Source organism: Mustela erminea, chromosome 18 (genome assembly GCF_009829155.1).
Source record: "Mustela erminea isolate mMusErm1 chromosome 18, mMusErm1.Pri, whole genome shotgun sequence".
Taxonomy (NCBI): domain Eukaryota; kingdom Metazoa; phylum Chordata; class Mammalia; order Carnivora; family Mustelidae; genus Mustela; species Mustela erminea.
This window is the reverse complement of record NC_045631.1, coordinates 45,089,491-45,110,642: the sequence shown is the minus strand read 5'-3', so window position 1 is coordinate 45,110,642 and position 21,152 is coordinate 45,089,491. Positions and strand designations below refer to the sequence as shown.

The following is a 21,152-nucleotide window of genomic DNA, read 5'->3' as shown; positions in this document are numbered from 1 at the left end:
CTTGGAAACTGAACAGAGGATACATTCACTGCCATTGTCACTGACACCCCGATTCCTGCCTCTCTTTCTCTGACTCCCCTGTGCCTCGCTGTCCCCTGCGGAAAGAAATACACAGACTAGGGGTTTTTCTGTTCTGCCATTCCTTTTTCTCATCTGTTCTGCAAAATGTACAGTTCTCGAGCACAGTGCTAGGACATAGGACACTGTGCTGTGGATGTTTGTTGACCCAGGCATGAATTCCCCGTGGCTGCTATCACAAGCTAACCACAAAGTTGGTGGCTTAAACACCAGATATTTATTCTATCACAGTTCTGAAAGCCAGTCATCATCCAGCTGAAGTCAAGGGGTCAGCAGGCTGGTGCTCCTTCTGGAGGCTCCAGAGGGAAATTCCTTCTTTGCTTCTTTCCAGCTGCTGGTGGCTGTTGGTGTTCCTCTGGCCTGTGGCTACATCGTTGGGACCTCTGCTTCCACCATCCTATAGCCTGTCCACTTCTGTGTGCCTCAGGCTTCTCTGCTTTCCTCTTATAAGGGCTCCTGTGATTACATTTAGGGTCTGCTCAGATAATACAGGATAATCTTCCCATCTTTAGATCTGTAGCTTAATCACATCTGTCAAGTCCTTTCTTCCCCCTTCATATAGAGGAACATTCACAGGTTCCAGGGATTAAGATATGGATATCTTCTGGGGGATGTTATTCAATTGACCACACTCAAGTTTTTTTTTTTTTTAAGATTTTATTTATTTATCTGACAGACAGAGATCACAGGTAGGCAGAGAGGCAGGCAGAGAAAGGGGGATTGGAAACAGGTTCCCTGCTGAGCAGAGAGCCTGATGCGGGGCTCATGCCAGGACCTGGAGACCATGACCTGAGCCGAAGGCAGAGACTTAACCCACTGAGCCACCCAGGAGCCCCGACCACACTCAGTTTTAAGCATTAAGCGAGGTGGGTGGAGATCAGCCCCGCCCTTGGCTTACACTGTCCTGCGGGTGGGTGGATGGCCTGGAGGACATTGCGGGCTATGACGGGCAAGGATTCTCAGGAAGGCTGCCCCTCCTGCCCAAGTTCACTTCCCTGTCTTGGTCAGAACTGCAGGCACCGGTAAGGCTTTGCCCAGGCTGGGTTATGGGGATAGGGTGTGGGGAGGGGTCAGAATTTTGCCCAGAGGAATTCTTTTCTCTCTGGACGCAGGCGCCTCCTGCTTTTTAAGAAGACCAAGTATCTGGGGGAAGTGGACCTCAGGAAAGAACCTCTGAAAGGCAAGAATTTGCATTCCAGAAAGGGTGTCCTTTTACAAAGGATACTTGGGTTAGTTTCCAGGTTCCTAGTTGTCTTGGCTTTGTAACTGAGTTGCTATGTGACCTTGGGCAGGCTGCCTTCCCTCTCTGTCCTCAGTTCTGGAGAGTTCTGGAAAGTGTCTGGAGGCTCTGCCATCACTCTCACTCAGACTCCACACATGGCTTTCTCCACCAGTCTTCTCTAACATTCAAGTCCCTAAGAGGCTGGGGAAAGTTAGGAAAGGCATTTCTCGGAACAACGCTGCAGTGTTCTAGCAGCCCAAGGGTCTCCAAGCAGCAACCTCAGTTTCCCTTTCCAGCCTCGCTTCCTGGGGTCTCTCTGAGACTGTGTCCCATGATCCCAGGGGGACTTAGGAGGGAGGTATGAGACCTGGACTCAGGCTTACATGCCTCGTGGAGCTCTAGAGGAGAGCGGGAAAAACTAAAGGTAAAACGAAGCATTTGGAGAGTGAACCAGTGGTGGTCAGGCGTTTGTTCCCAAACATAATCACTGAGGTGTCTGTGGGAGGGGTATCTGTGGGGACCCAAGAACGAGAACAAGACCATATGGAGAGTTCAACCTCCCAGCAGCAGTCCACAAACACTTCTTCGTGGTGGCCGGATGTTATGAGATGGGATACGTGGCAGAGCAGGAACCATCTTCAAGCATTAAGGACATTCAGTGATGCGGTGTGGGGACTATTTCATTTCATAAAATATCAAAATACTCTTGGACCCTTCTCCAGGACAACCTCCACCTTCTCACAAAAAAAATCTAAAGGGTTAAACCCGAGCCAGTAGGGGTTTCAGAACTCTGCTGATGGGTGGGTTATTATATATTTTTTTGAATATCATCCCTCGTTGTAATGATTCCAAAGTTCCCTAACAGAATGATAATCTTCTGGCCCTTAGGGTGTGAGCTCGCCTGCTTTTCTCTTACTGACCAGCAGATGGCAGCACAAAAGCGCTCAAAACAGGGTTGCAAGAAAAAATGCGCAGAACCTTTCCTGAGTCCTTCTAACTAACTGCAGAAGTACCCCTCTTCCTGGCTCATTAGTGGTGTCCCTATTCACCCACTCATCACCCCATCCCACTGAGCATGGAGGGGGTACCAAAGGAAGAGAATTAGCTCACCTCTGGGAACTCAAGCCTGAGCGACTGTAAGCTGATTTGGGAATGATGGCATTTGGGCGTAAGCCAAGTGCGGTCTGGGAAGCTCCTGCTCTAAACCCGGGGTATCATGTGAGGAGGTGACATGTATATCTCGCCTGTTGCTTGTGCGTGGCTAGTGTTCACTGTTTATATGCACACCTCACCTCATTTAATCCTGACAACACACCTACAAGGTAAGTCTTAGCAGATCACCTTACAGCCGAGGATAAGGAGGCACAGAGCCTTGCCTGCTCGGTGTCACAAGGCAAATGAACAGCAATGCTAAGCTTTGAGGTCTCAGGGACTCGGAGTCCAGCTGCGTCCTCCTGCACTAGCTGAGGAGTGGTTTAACGCTGAATCATGAACCTTTCTTATCAAGCCACACGTACAGATACTCCTTAGTGAGAACAGAGGGCTGCACCACTGGGCGGGGGGGAGCATACAGGGTAAAGGACTGAGTAGACCCAGAGTTTTCCTGGAAGAGGTCTGCTTTGCAGACCAGGATATGTGGAGGGGAGGGGGTTGAGGCATGGAGCTCATCCCAGAGATTGCGCTGGGAAGGAGAAGACCAGAGCCATGTTCTATTTCTGCTATCCCATTGCTGTGTGACCTTTGGTAGGTCCCGACCCTCTCTGGGCTTTCCTTTGCTGTGGTTTACAGCATCTCATGGGTCCTTGCTCGTTCTCACTCCCCAGGGAATCCAGAAGCTCTGGCATCAAACCCTTTATTAACTCAAAAAACAAAACAAAACAAAACAAAAAAAAACCCTAAGTCTGCCACATTCACCTTAAGGGGTTCTTGCTGGGATTAAATGAGGCCACACAGAGAAATGCTGGGCAGCCTGAACAGAGGTCAGTCCCAAAGCCAGAGCTCAGCCACCTGGAGCCCTGCCTGTGGCCTCAGGAGGCTTGTTTCTGCCCTGGACCCATCTTAGGCTTCACCAGTCATAGGTCAAGCTCCCCTGGAAGCAAATATTAAGATGGAGTCAGGAAGGCAAAAGAAGTGGAGGAAGCAGGCAGGGGCCCTCAGACCTGGATGCAGGTCTGCCACCTTCTGGGCAAGCGCAGTGGGGCTTGGGGCCAAAGAAGCCTGTTCAAGGATCCCTGTGTTGGGTGGAGATGCCCGGGCCCTGGCGCCGCCATCTTGCTCAGTCATTAGCTGGCCCTCTGTGTCCTGCATCTTCCTGAAAAGCTGCCTGGGCTGAGGGGACCCCAGAAGAAGCTGTCAACCAAATGCCTTTCTTTCTTTCTTTTTTTTTTTTTTAAAGATTTTATTTATTTATTTGACAGAGAGAGATCACAAGTAGACAGAGAGGCAGGCAGAGAGAGAGGAGGAAGCAGGCTCCCTGCCGAACAGAGAGCCCGATACGGGACTCGATCCCAGGACCCTGAGATCATAACCTGAGCTGAAGGCAGAGGCTTAACCCACTGAGCCACCCAGGCATCCCCAAATGCCTTTCTTGAAGGGAGGCCTGAGCACTGCATATCCATATCTACCCCATCAGGAAAGGGCCACCCTGTCCTCTGAGGTGGGAAGTCCAGGCGTCAGCACCACCACTCCCAGGCCCAAGGCAGGCCTGGTGTTTGTGTGTATGTGTGTGAGTGTGTGTGCCTGTGTGTGCACACGTGGAGGGTGTGCACAGGTACGTATGAGTGTCCAGTACAGGGACATGTGCTCAGCCATGGGTATGCACACGTGTGTGTAGGGCATGGAGGTACACGTATGTGTAAACACGTACCTGAGGGCCCTGTCTGGATGTGTGCACACGTCCACACACGTGTTCATGCATGCACACGTGCGTGCAGTGTCCTGTGTCCCTCTGGCATGCAGGTGGTGGCTGCAAGCTCTGGGCACCTCTGACAGGTGGCAGCTTGGTCCAGCCACCTGGATTCAACCCAGTCCCTGGGAAGGGGGCTGGCAAAGTGAGGCAGAATGCACAGCTGAAAGAGGACACTGGCTCTGGGGTCACGGCAGGAGCGGGGACCTCTGGGCCGCCACAGAACAGCAGCGGAAGCCCTCCGAGGTTCTTGGAGCCCAGGCTCAGCCCCTTACCCATTTGGTAAGGGTAAGAGAGAGAGTACTAGCCTCCCTATCTTGGAGATAGCGTCCCTCTGAAGCCTGCGGGCTGGAGAGGGGAGGACAGTCGGACTCACCCTTGAGAATCCTCTTCTGGAAGGCAGGCACGCTTCCTGCCCCAGGGAGCCAGCCACTCGGACTGCAAATTCCTGGGAGTGAAGACATCCTTTGTCCCCCAGACTGAGGATGAAGGGGCTGAGAGCCCTCCCTTCTCGGGCCTGGCAGAGGCGCGGAGTCCATCCCTGGCAGGCCCAGTGACGCAGGTCAGCAGTGGGAAGGCTGCCTGGGCTGGGGGTGAGCCAGGGCCCGCAGAGGCCCCTCTGTTCAGGCCAGATGGCTGCCGGCTCCGGTGGGAGGGGCTGCCAAGCCCGCCGGTCAGTGTCCTGGCCCGGGTTCTACACACTGCCCTTGCCTGGCCCGGGCTTTCAGGTGCCCTTTGCAGAGTGGGTCAATGAGGGAGCTTTCTTCGAGATTCACATTACCAGCCCCCCTGCACCAGCTCCCTTAATCCCCACACCCAGGGCCCAGCCAGCCGCTCAGGGTCCCATCCCTGCACTGACCCCCGCAGGGTCCCAGGAAGGTGGCCTGGGCAGCAAGGCCTTCTTCGCGGCATCTCCTTTTCCTCTAGAGGTTCAAGCCGGATCGATGCCTCATTCATTCATTCCTCCAACAAAACATAAATCAAGCACCGATGTACCCAGCCCTGTTCTGGGCTCTGGAACCCCACAGATGCATAAAACAGAGAGGCCCCTGCTCTCAAGAAGCTGACACTGGCCTGGGGGAGGAGAGGTGCACGGCGGTGTACCCAAACCTGGGGTCTATTTTAGAAAGGGTCATCAAGGAAGGCCTCCCTGAAGAAGGAGCATGTGAGCTGGAAGGAGCCGCCGCCAGTCAGGCCCAATGCTGGAGTATGGGAGGAAGAGAAAGTTCCAGCTGGGGGTCTTGTGTGGGGAAAGGATGGTGTGGGAGGGGGCTGGTGCGCAATCCCTGACTAGAGGGGGTGGGGGCAGGGATGCTGGGTGTGAGCGGTTGGCGGGGGAGTCAGGGGCCAGGCCTCAGAGGCCGGCGGGAGTTGGATGTAGGGGAGGGACAGAAACAGAATTAACATTCATAAAGCACCGCATCAATGAGCCAACTCATTCCAACCTCCCCCAAGCCCTATGATAATTGGGGTTTTTATTATTATTCCTTTTTACAGATGAGTAAACCATGGCCCTAAGCCACTGGCTCAGCGACATGCTGTAGGTCAGTGGTAGAGCTGGAATTTCCAGGGGGCAGTGGTCCAAGAACCCTAACCATTGGACCACACGGCCTCTGTGATGAGTCCCTCGCCTCCAGCAAAGCTTCCTCCAGGAAGCCTCTCCTGACCCCAGAGTTCATTTCCTTTGTTAAACAGCATATAACCACAGCATCCGGCCTAAAAAACCATGGGGTCCTCAAGAGGTCATCTTGTCCATGCCCCTGCCTCCTGGAGACCTGGTATTATAAATCCCATTTTGAAGATGAGACTATGGTCTATGCCCAGAGTCAGTGAAGGGAGTGTGGGACCTAGAGCCCTGATCTTCTACATTTTTCTGCTTGGGTTCTGATCTCTCCCTTCCTGCTCTGAGGTGATTCTCAGGTTGTTTCTCGTCTGTTCTCAATTGCCATTCCCCAGCTAGACAGCAGCCTCCTTCTGTGGCCCCCCCATGGGGCAGTGCACACAGCAGGTACATACTCAGTGCCTATGGGCACAACGGGTGGATGAGAACGGGAACACGCTGGGCGTGTGCTGCTGTCAGGACGTCTCGAGCAGGGAGGTCTCGGGGGGGAAGGGTGGATGTGAGCTAGCACTTGAAAGGTGTCTAAGAGTGTTTGAGTAAACCTGGGTTAGGGTATTTCTGTCTGGGACGGAATAGGGCATCCCAGCCAGAGGGACTAGCATATGCAAAGACAGAGGGGAGGGTGTGGTGCGATCAAGGAACAGTAATGGTTCTGCTGGACCCGAGCATGAGGAAAAGACGAGCCGTGAGGTGGGGCTCCGGGGATGGGGCCCGTCGGTCAGGCCGGGGAGCTGGGGCTCCGGCGTGGAGGGTGGGCAGGTGGGGAGAGGGGAGGTGGCTGTCCAGTAAGCCCTGGGAGCAATTCCTGACCTTGCTGAGGAACTTCATCCCTGTCACGTGCCCTCTCTGGGCCTGTTAAGTGCTCTGCATACCTGGGGGCTGGCACCCAGCCTCAGAACCCTCCAGGCCCTGCATGGATCTATGCCGTGGTCGCTGTTTTCTCCCAGTCACAACAGACCACGAAGTTCTGCTGAGTAGATATGGAATATCTTTAATGCCCCTACTGCTTTTGGACCACGTGTGGCTGCACTGTGGCGCACTCTGCCAGCCCCCATCGAGGCATGTGTCTCAGCATTCCGGTTCACAGGGGAGCCTGGGTCGACACGCTCTTCTTCACCTTCAAGCCCTTCCTCTTGTGGAGCCCTGCCCAGGGCAGGCCAGTGTTGTAGGCCTGGGCCTGGGCACGGCCCAGCTCTGAGGGCAGGGGCATCAGCGGCATCATCGGTCTCAGCATGGCCTGCGGCTCCCGTGGCATTGGCTCCTCCAAGGCGCCAGGGAAGGCAGGAGGCAGCTCGTCGGGGTCCAGATTGGCATCGCTCCAGCCCTCAGAGCTATCACTGCGACCACCCGGACCAGTGACTTCGTCCTCAGACACGGTGGCGGTGTCGGCCGTGTCCTCCTCCAGGTTGCCGTCCAAGTCCTCTGCCAGGTGGCTGGTGGCCCCCTCAAACTGGCTGGCCACGTGGACGTCTGCTGCACCCTCCTGCTTCTCCGAGCCACACGAAGGGGCTCCATGGAGCCCTGTCACGGGCTGGGCAGGTGTCTTCGCTCTACCCTGGCCAGTCCAGAAGAGGGTGAGCTCTTGGCGGCAGGTGGCCACAACCAGGCTGGTGAGCAGGGTGCTGGAGACCAGGTACAGCAGGGCGGGCTGGCCCATCTGCATGAGGACCATGGCCACAAAGGTGACCAGCAGGCCCATGGCGTAGGCTGTGGTGCAGGCCACGAAGTAGACCTGGCGCGAGTGGATCTGCACATCAAAGCGGTGACAGTAGGCCACCAGGAAGCCAGGGACCACAATGTCCCCGAAGCCTAGGATGGAAAAGGGCTGGTCGCACAGCGTCAAAGCTGAGAAGCTCAGCCGGGGCACTTTGAGCACCATGGGGAGCCTCTCGTGGCTCAAGGAATCCATGGGTCCAGAGGCTACCTCCACCATGATGCTCTCCCCGGTCCTAGTGAGCAGGGGTGTGACGAAGACGAAGAAGACGTCGAAGGCAAGCAGGGCCAGCAGGAAAGAGGCACAGCTCTTGAGTGTGGGCAGCCGCACCCGCCGCAGGACGAAAAGGCAGTAGGCCACCCCTAGCGTGTCCTGCAGGAGCCAGGCCCAGCTGTCCTCGTTGCGGTGGGCCACCCAGAAGGTGGTCACCACGGCGCACAGGCCGGCCAGCAGCAGCAGGGGCTGGTGCACACAGACCCTCCGGCCGGCCACGGGTCCCCGCACAGGCTGCGGGCGCAGGTGGCGCACCAGGGGTGCCAGGCAGCTGTAGAGGCCGGTGCCCGCCCCCAGCCCAAAGATGGCGATCATGACGTAGACGAAGCAGTCGTAGAAAAAGTAGAGCAGCAGCATGATGGAGCAGGACATGGTGACCACGGCCCCCGTCATGGCCGGCGTGAAGTCCACGGGCACGTCCTCGTCCTCGTCCTCCCGGCCCCCTGGGGCCGCCGGCGCTCCCTGCTGGGGGTGCCCGCCCAGCCCCCCTCCTCCTCCTTCTCCTCTGGCCCGGCGCCGCCGCAGCCGGTCGGCCTCGGTCAGACCCGCCCAGTAGCCGCCGGCGGCCACGGTGCCCACGGCCAGGATGAAGATGACCACCATGTTGTAGTCGAGGACCGGCTCCGGGGGCGCGTACAGGGCCACGCGGACCGCGGCGCTGCCGTGGGTGTGGCTGAGGATGTCGAGCATGTCGGCGTAGCGGAGCACGGCCACGGGGATGGTGAGGCCCGGCAGGGGCTGCTGGGGGTTCTGGGGGGCCGGGTTGGTGTCCGCGCACTGCTGGCCGCGGACCCGGCTCACGATGAGCAGCCCGTGGGCGCCTTGGCCCTGAGCCAGCCAGCCCTTAGCGTCGAAGCTGCAGTTGCCCCTCATGACCATGGCGGTGGTGCGGCGGAGGGGCCGCTGGCGGGGGGAGCTGGGCTGCGCCCCGCCGGGGGCGTCCGGGCCTGGGCACCAGGGCGCCGTGGTGCCATCGTGCAGGGGCAGGAGCGGGGCGTGGCGCAGGTCCCGGGGCAGGGTGACGTAGTCAGAGCTGAACAGGACGCAGTAGTCCTTGCTCCAGTTCTCGGCCACCACGTGGACCACGCCGTACTCCCCCCGGGCCACGGTGCTGGTGAGGAGGAGGAGGAGGAGGAAGCCGCCCAGGAACGCCATCCTCCTCAGCCGCCTGCCGCTGCCTCCCCGAGCGGCCGCTGCTCCCGGCGGGGGCGGGGGGGCCCGGGTGTGGCCCTCTGTCACAGAGCCACCCGGCCTCCTGTCTGGGAAACTGGAGCCACACCTACCTGGTCACAAAGCCATGCCACCAGGACTCAGGACACTACTTCGGAGCCCAGGGTCCTTCTCTGGGCTGTCCCCCAGCCCTGCCGCCCCCCACCCAGAGGTCCCCAGGGTCCCTGCTCTCTGCTCAGCTCCTGGTGGGTCTGGATCAGTCATTGGATATCGGAGGTGAGAGAGGATGGGGTCAAGGATCCAGGACACGGATTCTGGACCAACTTTGGCCCTTAAGGACTGGGCAACTGGACAGATGCTTCTCGTTTCTGCACCTGTTTCTTCAGCTGCCAAGAAATGAGAACATTGGACCACAGGGTTTGTGAGGCCTCTGGGAGCCCTGACCTCACTGACCTTGCAAACTTTTATTGAACACTTACTAAGTGCCGCGCACTTCATCTGTACCCATGGCGTCCTTGCAGGGGAGTATTAGGACTGTGTCCAGCTGGCCTGAGGCTGCGCGGCGCCCTCCAAAACCCACGCTTTTTTGTAGTGACACGTGACCAGAATTTCATTTTGAGCTCTCCTTGGAGTTCAGATGGGCCATATGGTCAAGTCTTTGCCATTGGAATTGAGCAGAAATGATGGGAGCATCTCAGGAGCCTGGACGGGGATCCCGAGGCCCCTGGTCTGTCTCTTCCTGTTTCACAAGCCAGTCATGGGAAGGCCATTGATTATGGTGGGGAGGACGTTGTCCTAAGGGATGGAAAGAGAGGAAGGAAAGGAAGCAGGACCCTGGCTGTCGGCATGGCCCCATGCTATGGGAAGCACGACACCAACACTTGGATACATTATCTTCCTTAAGCCCTCGGCTCATGATGGGTCTCTTTGTGACAGCAGCTTTAGTTCCTGAGCATGCCCTCTGCATGGAGGAGTAAACCTGAGCTCGGAGAAGCCCAGCCCACAGGCCCGCGCCCCAGGCCTCAGATCCAGCTCCCACACCAACCCCTCCCTTAGGCCTTGCCCTGCCCAGGGAGCTGTCCAGCCTCATGACTCCAGAAGGCTTCTTGGCCATCCAGTTCTGACCCCCCGCCCAGAGGCCTCACCCACTGCTAGTTCTCATCGTACAGACCCATGCCTCAGTGTTCCCTCCACCACCATGGCCAGGAGCAAACAAGCCCTCTTCTTAGCATTCATGACACAACTTAGGTCTGTTTTTTTTTTTTTTTAAAGATTTTATTTTATTTTATTTATTTATTTTATTTTTATTTATTTATTTGACAGATGGAGATCACAAGTAGGCAGAGAGGCAGGCAGAGACTTAGCCCACTGAGCCACCCAGGCGCCCCACAACTCAGGTCTTTGCTTATATGTTTCCTAGTTTATTTTCTGTGTCTCGCTGGTCAAGTTCTGTGAGGACAGAGACGTTGTCTATCTCTCTGCTGCTCTCAGATTCTGGAACAGCAAATGATCCTTGGAAAACGCGCGTGGGATGTGTTTGTGAATGACCCTGCTTTTCAGTAGAAGGGACCGAGGCCCCAGGCAGTGAAGAGACTTTTCCAAGGTGACATGTGAGTAGTAGAGACAAGATGGAAACTCAGGGTGTTGGACAAGATGGAAACTTCTGGTGAACTCTGCCATGCTCTGCACTGGGTGCCCAGCAGACTCTGGCTTGCTCACTTGTTCCAGATGACTGGGACTGGCTAACACATGGGTGTGTTGAAAAAAATCATTTGAAGACGGCACTCATTGAAAAGTCTCCATACCTTTACATATGGTATTTGGGGGTGAGACCTTTGGAAGGAATTGGTGTCTTGAAGGTGGAGCCCTCAGGAATGGGATTGGTTTCCTTACAGGAGACATGAGAGAGATGACCTCCCTCTCCACCTCGTGAGATTCCAGCCTGATGGCAGAGCTCTGCAAACCAGGAAGAGATCCCTCATGAGGAACGCACTCCGCCGGCACCTTGATCTCACTCTTCCCAATTCTCAGGACTGTGCGACATTGTACTTGTTGTTTAAGCCCCCAGACTATTTGTTATACAGGCCATGCTGACTGAGACAAAGTCCAGAATCAAGGTATCAGCAGGGCCAGGCTCCCTCGGAGACTCTGGGTAGGACCTTCACCATGTCCTTTCTCACTGTGGGTGGTGGCTGACGATCCTGGTGTCCTTGGGCTGCAGCCCCATCAGTCACATCTCTGCCTCTGCTCTCCCCACACCTTCACCCTCATACTGCCCTGGGGCCCATCCAGTGACTTCATCTTAACAGGGTTACGTCTCAAAGGTCCCATTTCCAAATAAAGTCCCATTTACAGGTCCTGGAGTTTAGAACTCCCAACGTATCATTTCTGGGAACACAATTCAACCTACAAAATACATTTTTTAAAAGATTTTATTTATTTGTCAGAGAGAGAGAGTACACACAAGCAGGCAGAGAGGCAGGCAGAGGGAGAGGAGGAAGCAGGCTCCCTTCTGAGCAAGGAGCCCGACGTGGAACTCGATCCCAGGACCCCAGGATCATTACCTGAGCCGAAGGCAGCAGCTCAACCCACTGAGCCGCCCAGGCGTCCCTACAAAATACATTTTATTTTCACTTTAACAGAACAACTAGTCACTGATCTCCTTAAGGCATCTGCTTTGATCACAGGTCACCTTCCTTGAAAAATCCACGCTGATAAGACACCATCCCCAACATCCAGCTTTGGGTTCTTGGTGGGCGGGGGGTGGAGGGCAAGCTTCAAGGATCTTGCGAAGTGGTCGGCAGCTAGAGCCACCACCACACCACCGGCAACTAGAGATTGGACTCTCCCAATCTCTCCCCCCCGATTCCAGGTATTTCTATTTGTCTCGCCCCCACCTGAGTTGACAGCTAATTGTTTGTGTGACTCAGATTGTGTCTTTCAACCGAGTTTTCAGAAGAGACAACATTTCTCCTTGTTTGTGCAATTCTGTTTTGTCTGTGGCTGTAACATTTAATTCAATTACAAACAGTAATTGCAATGACAAGGTAACTGTCAGAAATACACGAGGGAAAGAGCCAGCAGACCAGTGAGCGTACCCCCAGCTGGTGCGGGGACACCTGGCAGGGCCTGGGGACTGGGGAAGGCTGCCGGCTGCTCCTTCCATGGGTTCCCACTGCAGAGAAGGATTGGCGCGATGGTCAGGGATGGTTAGGGAAGCAAGACCTCTCTGCATTCCAGCACCTAGATCTGAGCGCGGTGGGGCGGCCAGCCAGCTCCTTCCTGAGTGCTGTGATAATAAAATCTGTCTGGGGCCCCGCTGATGTTCAGCTTAGACCCTCGTTCTGGGCCCCCATCTCCCAACACAGGGAGTCTTGGGTCTCTTAAGAACCGGCCCGCACACTCACCAAGGTGTCTGTGACTATGCACGCAGGTAGTAACAAGTTCTGGTGAAGATGTGGAGAAATTAGAACTCTCCTACATCGCTGGTGGGGATGTGCAATGGTGCAGCTGCCCGTAGAAAGCCGTTTGCGGATAATTGGTACATGAGGCGTAGAGTCACCATATGACCCAGAATTCTACCCCTGGGGTACATAACAAAAGGATCAAAAACAGGTGTTCCAAAAACAAACAAAAAAACCCTTGTACGTGAATGTTCATAGCAGCACTATTCACAGTAACACAGAATAGATGGAAAGAACTCAAATGCCTTCAGCAGATGAACGGATAGTGTGGTCTTTCTGTGTGGTAGAATATTATTCAGCCGTAAAAAGGAACGAAGTTCTCACATCTGCTATGATGTGGGTGAATCTTGAAAACTTTGTGCTAAGTGAAAGAAACCAGACACGAAAGGACAAACACTGTATGGTTCTACTTTTTTTTTTTTAAGCTTTTATTTATTTATTTGATAGAGATCACAAGTAGGCAGAGAGGCAGGCAGAGAGGCAGGCAGAGAGAGGGGGAGAAGCAGACTCCCCGCTGAGCAGGGAGTCTGATGCGGGGCTCGATCCCAGGACCCTGGGATCATGACCTGAGCCGAAGGCAGAGGCTTTAACCCACTGAGCCACCCAGGTGCCCCAAGTATGGTTCTACTTTTGTGAAATATCCAGGTTAGGGAAAGCTACAGAGACAGAAAGGTTCGTGGTGGCCAGAGGCTAGGATGGTGGAATGGGGTTCAGCTTCATGGGAATGGGGTTTCCATTCGGGTGATGAAAAGTTCTGGAACTAGACCACTCTATGCCCCTACTTGGGGTTCAGAAACACAGGCTCCCCCAAAAGAGCCTGCTGCTGCCCTTCCTCCCTCATCTACCCTTGAGCTCCTGGGGTCCTGGCTCAAAGAATTCTCTTTAGGCTTCTTCCCTCTGAGGCTCTTCCTGGGACCTGGTTCACTGAAGGCTTCTGGGTGTCTTTCCAAAGGCTGCTTCCCCAGATCCTCCCACTTTCATCCCCATTTCGATCCCGCCTCATCCCCACTTCGATCCCGCCTCATCCCCACGACCCTGGAGCTGCTCTTCTCTCTGTCTGGCTGTAGGGGGCGCTCTGCACAATGCCCGGGAAGGCGCCATCTCACAAGTGGCAGGTGGCAGAGGCTGGTTTTTTGCTCCAGGACTCTGCAGCCCGGCCCACCCCCATCTCCAAATTCCATCCCTTTCCTGGAGGGCCTCCCCCTGTATCTGCAGCTTCTGCTCCTTTCCCTGCTGCTTCTCTAGCCATGGCCTGGGCTCTCGGCCTCACTGTCCCAGGCAGGCCAGGGGCAGTGTCTCCACCTTCTGTGTGGGGACCTAGAGTGGGCACCTGGAGCATTTGTCTTTGTCCACTCAGGGCAGCAAGGACAGCTGACTTCACACAGCAGGCCTTAGCCCAGTGTGGCTGTTCAAGAAGGGTGGGGAGGGGGCCCAGCTTACTGGCCCCCTCACAGGCCACACTTCCTGGCCTGGGGCTGTCCTAGATGCGCGTTCTAGAGATGGTACAGACACCGAGAAGGGACTGGGTCACCCTCTGCTCCCTCCCCAACTGCCCCAGCAATGGAGGTGAGAGGCAGGAGCCCCTGTGGGTCTGCCTCCTCGTCTTCCCCCACCCTAGCTGGGTGCCAGCCTCACTCGCCCAGTCTCCTCACGGTACACTGAGTACATGGCCCTCACCCCTGCTTCTGCCCCCACCTGCCTTGGCCCAGTGGGCAATAAGGCCAGGCAGCAGGCATCTGTCCAGAACCCCTCAGAGGGGCAGATGGAGTGAGTGGGTGGCAGTCTGGGGGCTGAAGGTGGTCTCTGAAGTTATCCCCAGACGATGAGCTCATTGATGTTTCCAACACACATAGAACTTTGGAAAATATACATGGTGCGGGCCTGTCTTGAGCCCGAGCCTGACCAGCTGGGTCTGCAGAGGCTGGCGGGCTGTACAAGGGACGGACAGGAGGCAGTTCTCTGGCATGAAACAGCGACAGGGCTGGGACACCTGGAGGCGGGGCCAGGCTCAGGAGTGGGCTCCCTGACACCCCCACTTTGTAGGGGCCAACTTCTACATCTAGCTTTCTGTCTGCGTGCTGTTTGCCCACAAGCTAGGGAAACTGAGGAGTTTCTCTAGGGAGGGTATTGGAGGGAGCAGTGGGGCATGGAGGGGCAAAGAACTCCTGCTCCATAGGGTTGAACACATAGAGGCTGGATGAGGCCAGCCTGGGCTCACACCCAGCCATGCCACCGCTGGGCGCCCTGGGGCAGGTCTTGTACCCTCTCTGTGCCTCCCTTTCCCCACCTGTTTAGTGGGGATAACGGCCCCTGCCTCACAGGGTGGTATGAAGAGCAGGTGAGGGGCTTGGCTGTGCCTGGTGCTAAGTAAGCACTCAGCCCTGGAGGGTGTTGCTGGTGTTGGAACCCAGAGACCAGCTCCCGTTCGTCTTCGGGTGGGCAGTTGAGTTTGAAGTCCGGGCGGTCCATGAGATGATCCTGAGAGGCCCTTGAGCTGGAGGCTGGTGACTCCCTTGCCTGGGCTGAGCAGAGCCTGGGTGGGTACAGGGGGACCCACAGAAGCTTCTGGTGGCCTATTTGCCATTAAGTATCCATTTAAGGAATGGAAGGGTGGAGGGTGTTGGGAAGGTAGGGCGTGCATGCCGGGAATCAGGACAGACGTGCAGAACCCTCACTGCTCCCACCGAGCTGAGCTCAGCAACTGGACGCTGGCCGAGCCATCTTTGGGCTGGTCCCATCTTTACCTGGGACTTGTCCCCAACCAGATGATCTGAAGCCCTGAGGCTTCCTGCTGTCCCCTCCCCCCAGAGCTGCGTTATCTGTCGCAGCCTCCTGAAACCCAAACCTGGGGACTGCAGCCCACTGAGGGCTGGAAAGAGCCCTGGACCTTTGATCACAAAGAGATCACCAGGCCTCAGTTTCTTTGGCTGTAAAATGGGGTGTTCCCTGCTCCCTGAGTCACTTGAAGACTAGATAACACATGTTATAAAGGATTTTGCTGATTGCAAAGCAGTTTACCAATGCCCACAGTTAAGTATTAACATCTGGATTCTAAAACCTCCCTTCCTCCCTAGCATGTTTTTCCCACATCTGACTCCCTCCCCAGTCCTATCCCAGGGCATCTGACTCAGTAGGGGCAGGAGGACTGAGGAGGCCTGGAGGGGAAACAGAGGACCCCAGGGTAGGGGCCATGCTGTCCCACTCAAAGGTGAAGGGGCCCAAACTGGAAAACCAAAACCCCATAGGGCGGTTTTTCCTCCACTAGGGGTCTGTGCCCATGAAGGAGGGTCACAGGGAGAAATGGGCTCTGGTGGGGTACCCCAGAACTGCAGCCCCTGGGTGCGGCATGGAGAAGAGCTCTCGTGTGTCTGTCCGTTCGTCACACCCCCACTCACCCCCAAGGGACTTCTTCCCACCCAGCCCACCAGCTGAACCTCAGGGCACAGTGACCCTCAGAGACCCCATCTGGGGGCCTGTCTTCACCCTGGTCTCTGAGCCAGGGGCCGTGGAAGGGTTAAACTCTGGGCACCTGCCCGTGGCAGAGGAGATACAGTTCTTGGGGGCCCGGATGTTTCTGAAGCAGCCCCTCCTCCCTTTAGCCTCCGAATGGGGGGTATCCTGAAGCCCCTGGCCAGGGCCCCCCCGAGCAGCTTCTCTGATGACTGTCAGCCTCGTCTTGGAGGTGTCCTCTGATGCGGCCTTCTGGAGCTGGTGGCTTTGCCCTTGGCTGCTGGACCTTGTCTTGGGGGTGCCGCTCATCTCTGCCCCTTGTGCTGGGCCAGGCAGGGCTGAGTGCACAGCAGGTGCATGGAGGGGGCCCAGCAGCTAAAGCAACCTGGAGGCACGGGCAGGAAAGGGGGCGGTGTCTAGCTCGGGTCCCCGGAGCCTCTTGTCCATGCAACCTCCTTCCAATGCTCCTCCATCCTTGGGGAGCCCCGTCCCCACAGCCCAACTTATGCAGGGGAAGCCTTGCTTTCTCACTTCTTCACTGAGTGAAAGGCAGAGTTGCAAAAGACACCTCGATCGTGGGCACTTCTTGTCCCTCTTGTTCTACAAATCTTTCTCTGGGACTATTCTCTCACTGTCCCCGCACCGCCCTTGTTCAGGAGGCTGTCAGACTATCTCTGTCCTGGTGCCTCTGGTCCCCTCCCCACATCCCCAGTCTGGAGACCCAGGAGCGAGAGCTAGGCTGCCCTATCCCTGGGTGCCAGGGTGGAGTTTCTGTGTCCCACCCCCTCTGCTGCCCCGGGAGCTGGTGCGGGCTGCCTTCCACCACGGGCTGCTGTGCCCAGGCCTTCTCTCCTGGTCTCATGGCTCATGTCGCTGGGGGAAGTGCAAGGGGATTAACGCCCCCCCCCACCCCCTGCCAGCAGCCTTCCTCCCTTGTGGTCCCTGGGGTGGGCTTAAGGGCGGGGTGTGCCTTATTCTGGCTCTTCAAGCTTCTGCTGCAGGACTACGCTCCGGCTGCCTCTAGGGGGTGCTGTGGAGGTGGGGGTCCCCCACTTCCGCTGCCTCCCTTTCCTGGCCTCATGCCCCCACTCTCTTCCTGGGCTCCCTTTCCCCGAACTGGTTCTGGAAACCTTGTTTCTGAGTCTGTTTCTGGGAGTCTCAAGCCGAGACAGTGTCAAGGCCTCTCCAGCTGTACTTCTGGCTTCCAGCTCCGCCCCTCCCTTGGGGCTGGGACACATTCCTGTCTGGTCCCATGGCCACACCTGGGTTCAAGCTGTCCCCGTGGCCCCTGCCCCATCCACAGTGTCCTTGGCTGGCACTGTTCACCTGTGGCTCCCTCCCCATGACTTTCCCCTTCTAAGAGCTGTCCTTGGCAGCTGAGTCCGAAGACCCATGCCCCCAGTGGCTCAACTTGGCCTCCACCCTGAGGGGTGGGAGTGATGTCAGGTTTCCCAGCCACATCCTGGTCCCAAAGACTGAAAACTGGCCTCCCTTTCTCTGCTGCGCCCTCCCCACCCAGCCCTGTGCAGACCAGACATTCACAAATGCTGGTTGGAAAGATAAATATTATTATTTACAACAGCCACCCCTCAGAGCTGATGCTGTTATCTCTGAAAGCCTGCCTCTGGCCACGGGAGGGTCCAGTGGGGGCTAGCTGGTTGTCCCAAGAGCCAGCTGTCCAGCTCTAGGACCCTCAGGCAGAGAGGAGCCAAGTGCCCTGCCCCTTCTCCTATCTCCGCTTAGCTAATCATGCTGCCCCAGAGGCCACCCAGGGGACCCCAAATTCCCTGCGACCAGCACAGAGGCTCCCCCGGAGGCCAGACCCCTGAGGCCAGCAGGCAGGAGGGCCCCGAGTATTCTCTGCCCCCTGAAAGGGACACTGGCTTTGTCTGGGGCACCCCCTATTTCTTGCTCACAGGACACTCCCTCTCCGTCCCATCCCCATCTTCCCACACAGGGGGAGACACCAGGGACAGGAGGAGACAGAAAGCAGGGTGTGAATACTGTGGGGGTAAAGGTGGGGCGGCCTGCTGGCCTGAAGGGAAGTCAAGGTCCAAGGTGCAAGGCAGCGAGACAGGGCGTTTCTGACCACAGTGCCACAGATGAAGTCTGGGGTGCTCGGGAGGATTTCCTGCTGTGTGGCCTGTGGTCTGATGATGTCACCTGATTTCTAATGACATTGCCTGGGGCTTCTGGCAACCTGGCTTTGGTTCCCGTTGGTACTGGAAGGCATTGCCAACACCCGGAGGCATCATCATAGTGGTTGGAGGCTGTCACAAAAGTTTCCCCTAATTCCTCTAGGACAGGGATTGTCGCCCCCCCAGCTGCTGAGGACAGGCCCCAGGTCTCTTGTGCTCTGGGAGAAGGCACCTCCTGGAGGGACCCATGCACTGCTCTGGGTTCCCAGCTGGCCATTTTCACTCCATTTTCCTTCCATCTCCAGGGAGGACTGGGGCATGGGAGAGCCAGAGGCCCTGGACCCAGACCAGTCCTACAGATGATTTCCCATTCATCTCGGGGCCCAGACCGTGGCTGCTCTCACAGGCCTGGAACTCCCGCTCTGCCGGGGTCGGGGAGGGGGCGTGTCCCCCAGGCTGTCGGTGTCAGCGGCTTCTGGGGATACAGAGTGTGAGAAGGGGCCGGTCCCCTCCACAGGCAGGGCAGCTGGCGGAGCCTGGAGAGCATCTTCCAGACGCTGGCCCTCCAGCTCAGACCGCCGTGGACTGCTTGATGCTGTGGAAGCTGACCCGGGTCGGGGAGGTGGGGATGGACATGGCGCGGGCCACGCGGGCGCGGATCGAGTGCTTGTCCTGCCACCGGCGCCACCTCTTCCGGATGGCGGAGCGGACCTGCGAGGGCGCGGAGCAGAGCACTTTGCGGGAGCCTGGGTCTCAGCACCCCCTTCCCTTCCCTAGGGCCCGCACCAGCGGCGGTACTGGGACAGCGCGCAGGTGCGCAGTGCGCAGGTGTGAGGCGCACAGAGGTGCAGCGCAGGAGGCGGGGACCTTCATCTCGTTAACATTCTTATTTGCATATTTGCATATTGCATGCGCAAGGATGATTTTCTCAAATGTTCTGAGAAGGGATGCCTTCTCCCCATCCACCTAAAGGCGTCAAATGGCCTTTGCCATGAAGAATTCCTCCCTTCAGCACGTATGCCCGCTCTGCCCAAGGGCTCAGCCCTTCCTGTTTTCAACCAGCCTTTTCATAGACTCATTGATGAGACTGAAACCCCAGCTTCTGACCCCCAGCCCCACCCCACCCCGCGCCAACTGCCTATGAGAACAAAGGAGTGGGCTTGCCACTACAGGAGCACGTGGGCAGGTGTCAGGGACCACCCTGGGGGCTCCCAGCAGCCTCCCCGTTAGGGACCTGGGGGCAGGGAGGAGAGAGTGTGGAGGGCAGGAGGAGGCTTCAGACAATCTCAGATCCCGACAGGCCCCCGCCATTCCGGGGGCCCCAGTGTCCTTACCTCACTGTTGAGGAAACAGTAGAATACAGACACAAAGAAGCCCTGGAGTGGACCGAGAAGGTGGGTCAAGGGACGGGGACAGGTGTGGCCCCACCTAGCCTCCGGGCCACCCCCTTCCTCTCCACAGCCTCCTGCCCCTCCGGGCCCCTGCCTGGAAGAATCCCCACCCAAGGGGGGGGGTGCAGGGGACAGCCAGAGCCAGAGTGAGGGGGGAGGGGTGATACCTGGAAGGATTCCAGGAAGGAGTTGAAGTAGATGAAGACGACCCGGGAGACCTCGTCCTCCCCGGGGTTCACGAAGAACAGCATGTACGTGATGCCCAGGAGGGGAAGGAGCACCAGAGTGGCCTTCACAGCCTTCCTGAGGTGGGGGGGGGTGCGGAGGCCCAGAGTCACAACCCACCCCAGGAGGGAGGAAGAGGGCTGGACCTGGGGGTGGAGTGCCAGGTCTCCAGGGTCTGAGATGGGGAGCTGGGGTTTTCAGGACGGGCTGTCGGACCTGCGCGGGGAGACCTGGGTCCGAGGCTGGGATCTCTGGAGCCCCCACGGTTAGGGGAGGGAGGTGGGCCGGGTTACCTGTACTGAATGGTCTCAGATGTGGTGGACGCCCGGAGTTTGGTCATGAGAATGCGGACGATGTTGAAAAGGAAGATAAAATTGATCTGTAATTGGAGCACACAGTGGGATGGTATAGGCGTGTGTGTGTGGACAAGATGCTGGAGGCAGGCGGGGTGGACAGGGCGGGGTCTCAGGGTCTCAAGTCTGGTCTGCACGGGGACCCTGTCCGTCCACAGTAGGCACTGCTTGCCCCCCTCTCCTGCCCGCCCCCCTCCACCCAGGGTCTTACCAGCAGGACCAAGATCATGGGGCCCTGGTAGATGTAGTCAGTGTATACCCCTGGCCTTTTGCCAAACCAGCACCTAGAAAGCCACAGAGGGATGGTAAGGGGGGAGGTCATCTGGGTCCAGGGCAGCAGCATGGGGAAGGGCAGTGCTTGGTCAGGACAGGACTAGGGCTGGAAGTCAGGATCTGGGTGCCTCGATTCCAACCCTGGGAGAAGGTCAGGATCCCACCACAATGCCTCAGTTATTCCATCTGCAAAATGGGCAGATGGCACCCTCTATTAGGAGATGAAAGCTGGAAGCAGGCAATGTGGCAGGGAGGGGGGTTGGTGGAAATGACCACTGAGTGGGACAGGCAAGGGTTCAGCACACCACTGCTTGCCTGAGGCCCTGCTGGGGCTCTGGCACGAGCCCTCTCATGGTGCCTGTCACACAGGCACCTGTCACGTGATGACTGTCATGCAGCGAGCCCCCAGCAGCCAGTGATCTCAGAATCCCTTAAATTGCAGCCCGAAGGACCCCCAGGCAGAGATTCCATAGGTTTCACCTGTTCAAGAGGCAGAACTGCTTTTCATTTTCTTGAGTTTCCCTCCAGAAATCTCTTGGGGGATCTGGGGAGTGGGTGGAGGTGAGGCACAGGGGAAGTCCCATGTCCTTGTGCGGAGACGATGGCCCTCAGGAGATGCAGACCTACAATACCTAGATCTCATGATGCTTCCATAAACCAGAAACTGGCTTATGGATTTTTATGTGAAACCTCTTTGAAAAGAATTCAAGGTTTCAAAAAGCACTATGTAGGCCAAATACAAGCTAGACCCCAGGTGGAATCATTAACCCCAGGGTCTATAAGTTAGTTCTTTCTGGTGTCTTACACCTGGATCCCTTCTGCTGCAGTGTCAGCACTTTACCACTAGATGGGGCTCCAGAGCCGTTCAGACAGAC

At 57.0% G+C, this 21,152-nt stretch overlaps 2 protein-coding genes across 4 annotated transcripts in view; both read right to left on the bottom strand.

Annotated features, from left to right (window-relative positions):
* Positions 1–6,799: 6,799 nt before the first annotated feature.
* Positions 6,800–9,024, bottom strand: SPPL2C (signal peptide peptidase like 2C). Its single transcript, XM_032321857.1, has one exon. The coding sequence runs from the start codon at positions 8,966–8,968 to the stop codon at positions 6,908–6,910; it is 2,061 nt and encodes a 686-aa protein (XP_032177748.1). The 5' UTR covers positions 8,969–9,024; the 3' UTR covers positions 6,800–6,907.
* A 3,971-nt stretch (positions 9,025–12,995) lies between these two features.
* CRHR1 (corticotropin releasing hormone receptor 1) overlaps positions 12,996–21,152 on the bottom strand; it is a 51,314-nt gene continuing 43,157 nt past the window's right edge. The window contains exons 9-13 of one of the 3 annotated variants that reach the window (XM_032321795.1): positions 20,216–20,288; positions 19,945–20,030; positions 19,594–19,729; positions 19,370–19,411; positions 18,498–18,746 (exon numbers count right to left, since the gene is read on the bottom strand). In XM_032321795.1, coding sequence (XP_032177686.1) covers positions 18,606–18,746; positions 19,370–19,411; positions 19,594–19,729; positions 19,945–20,030; positions 20,216–20,288 — 478 coding nt within the window. In that variant the 3' untranslated portion in view covers positions 18,498–18,605. Of the gene's footprint in view, positions 18,747–19,369; positions 19,412–19,593; positions 19,730–19,944; positions 20,031–20,215; positions 20,289–21,152 lie in introns of all 3 variants that reach the window. The other 2 variants (XM_032321793.1, XM_032321796.1) reach the window with 2 other exon arrangements.

What these genes read in the sequence shown, in the direction of transcription:
- SPPL2C (XM_032321857.1), bottom strand. Translation starts at nt 8,968, where the DNA reads ATGGCGTTCCTGGGCGGCTTCCTCCTCCTCCTCCTCCTCACCAGCACC.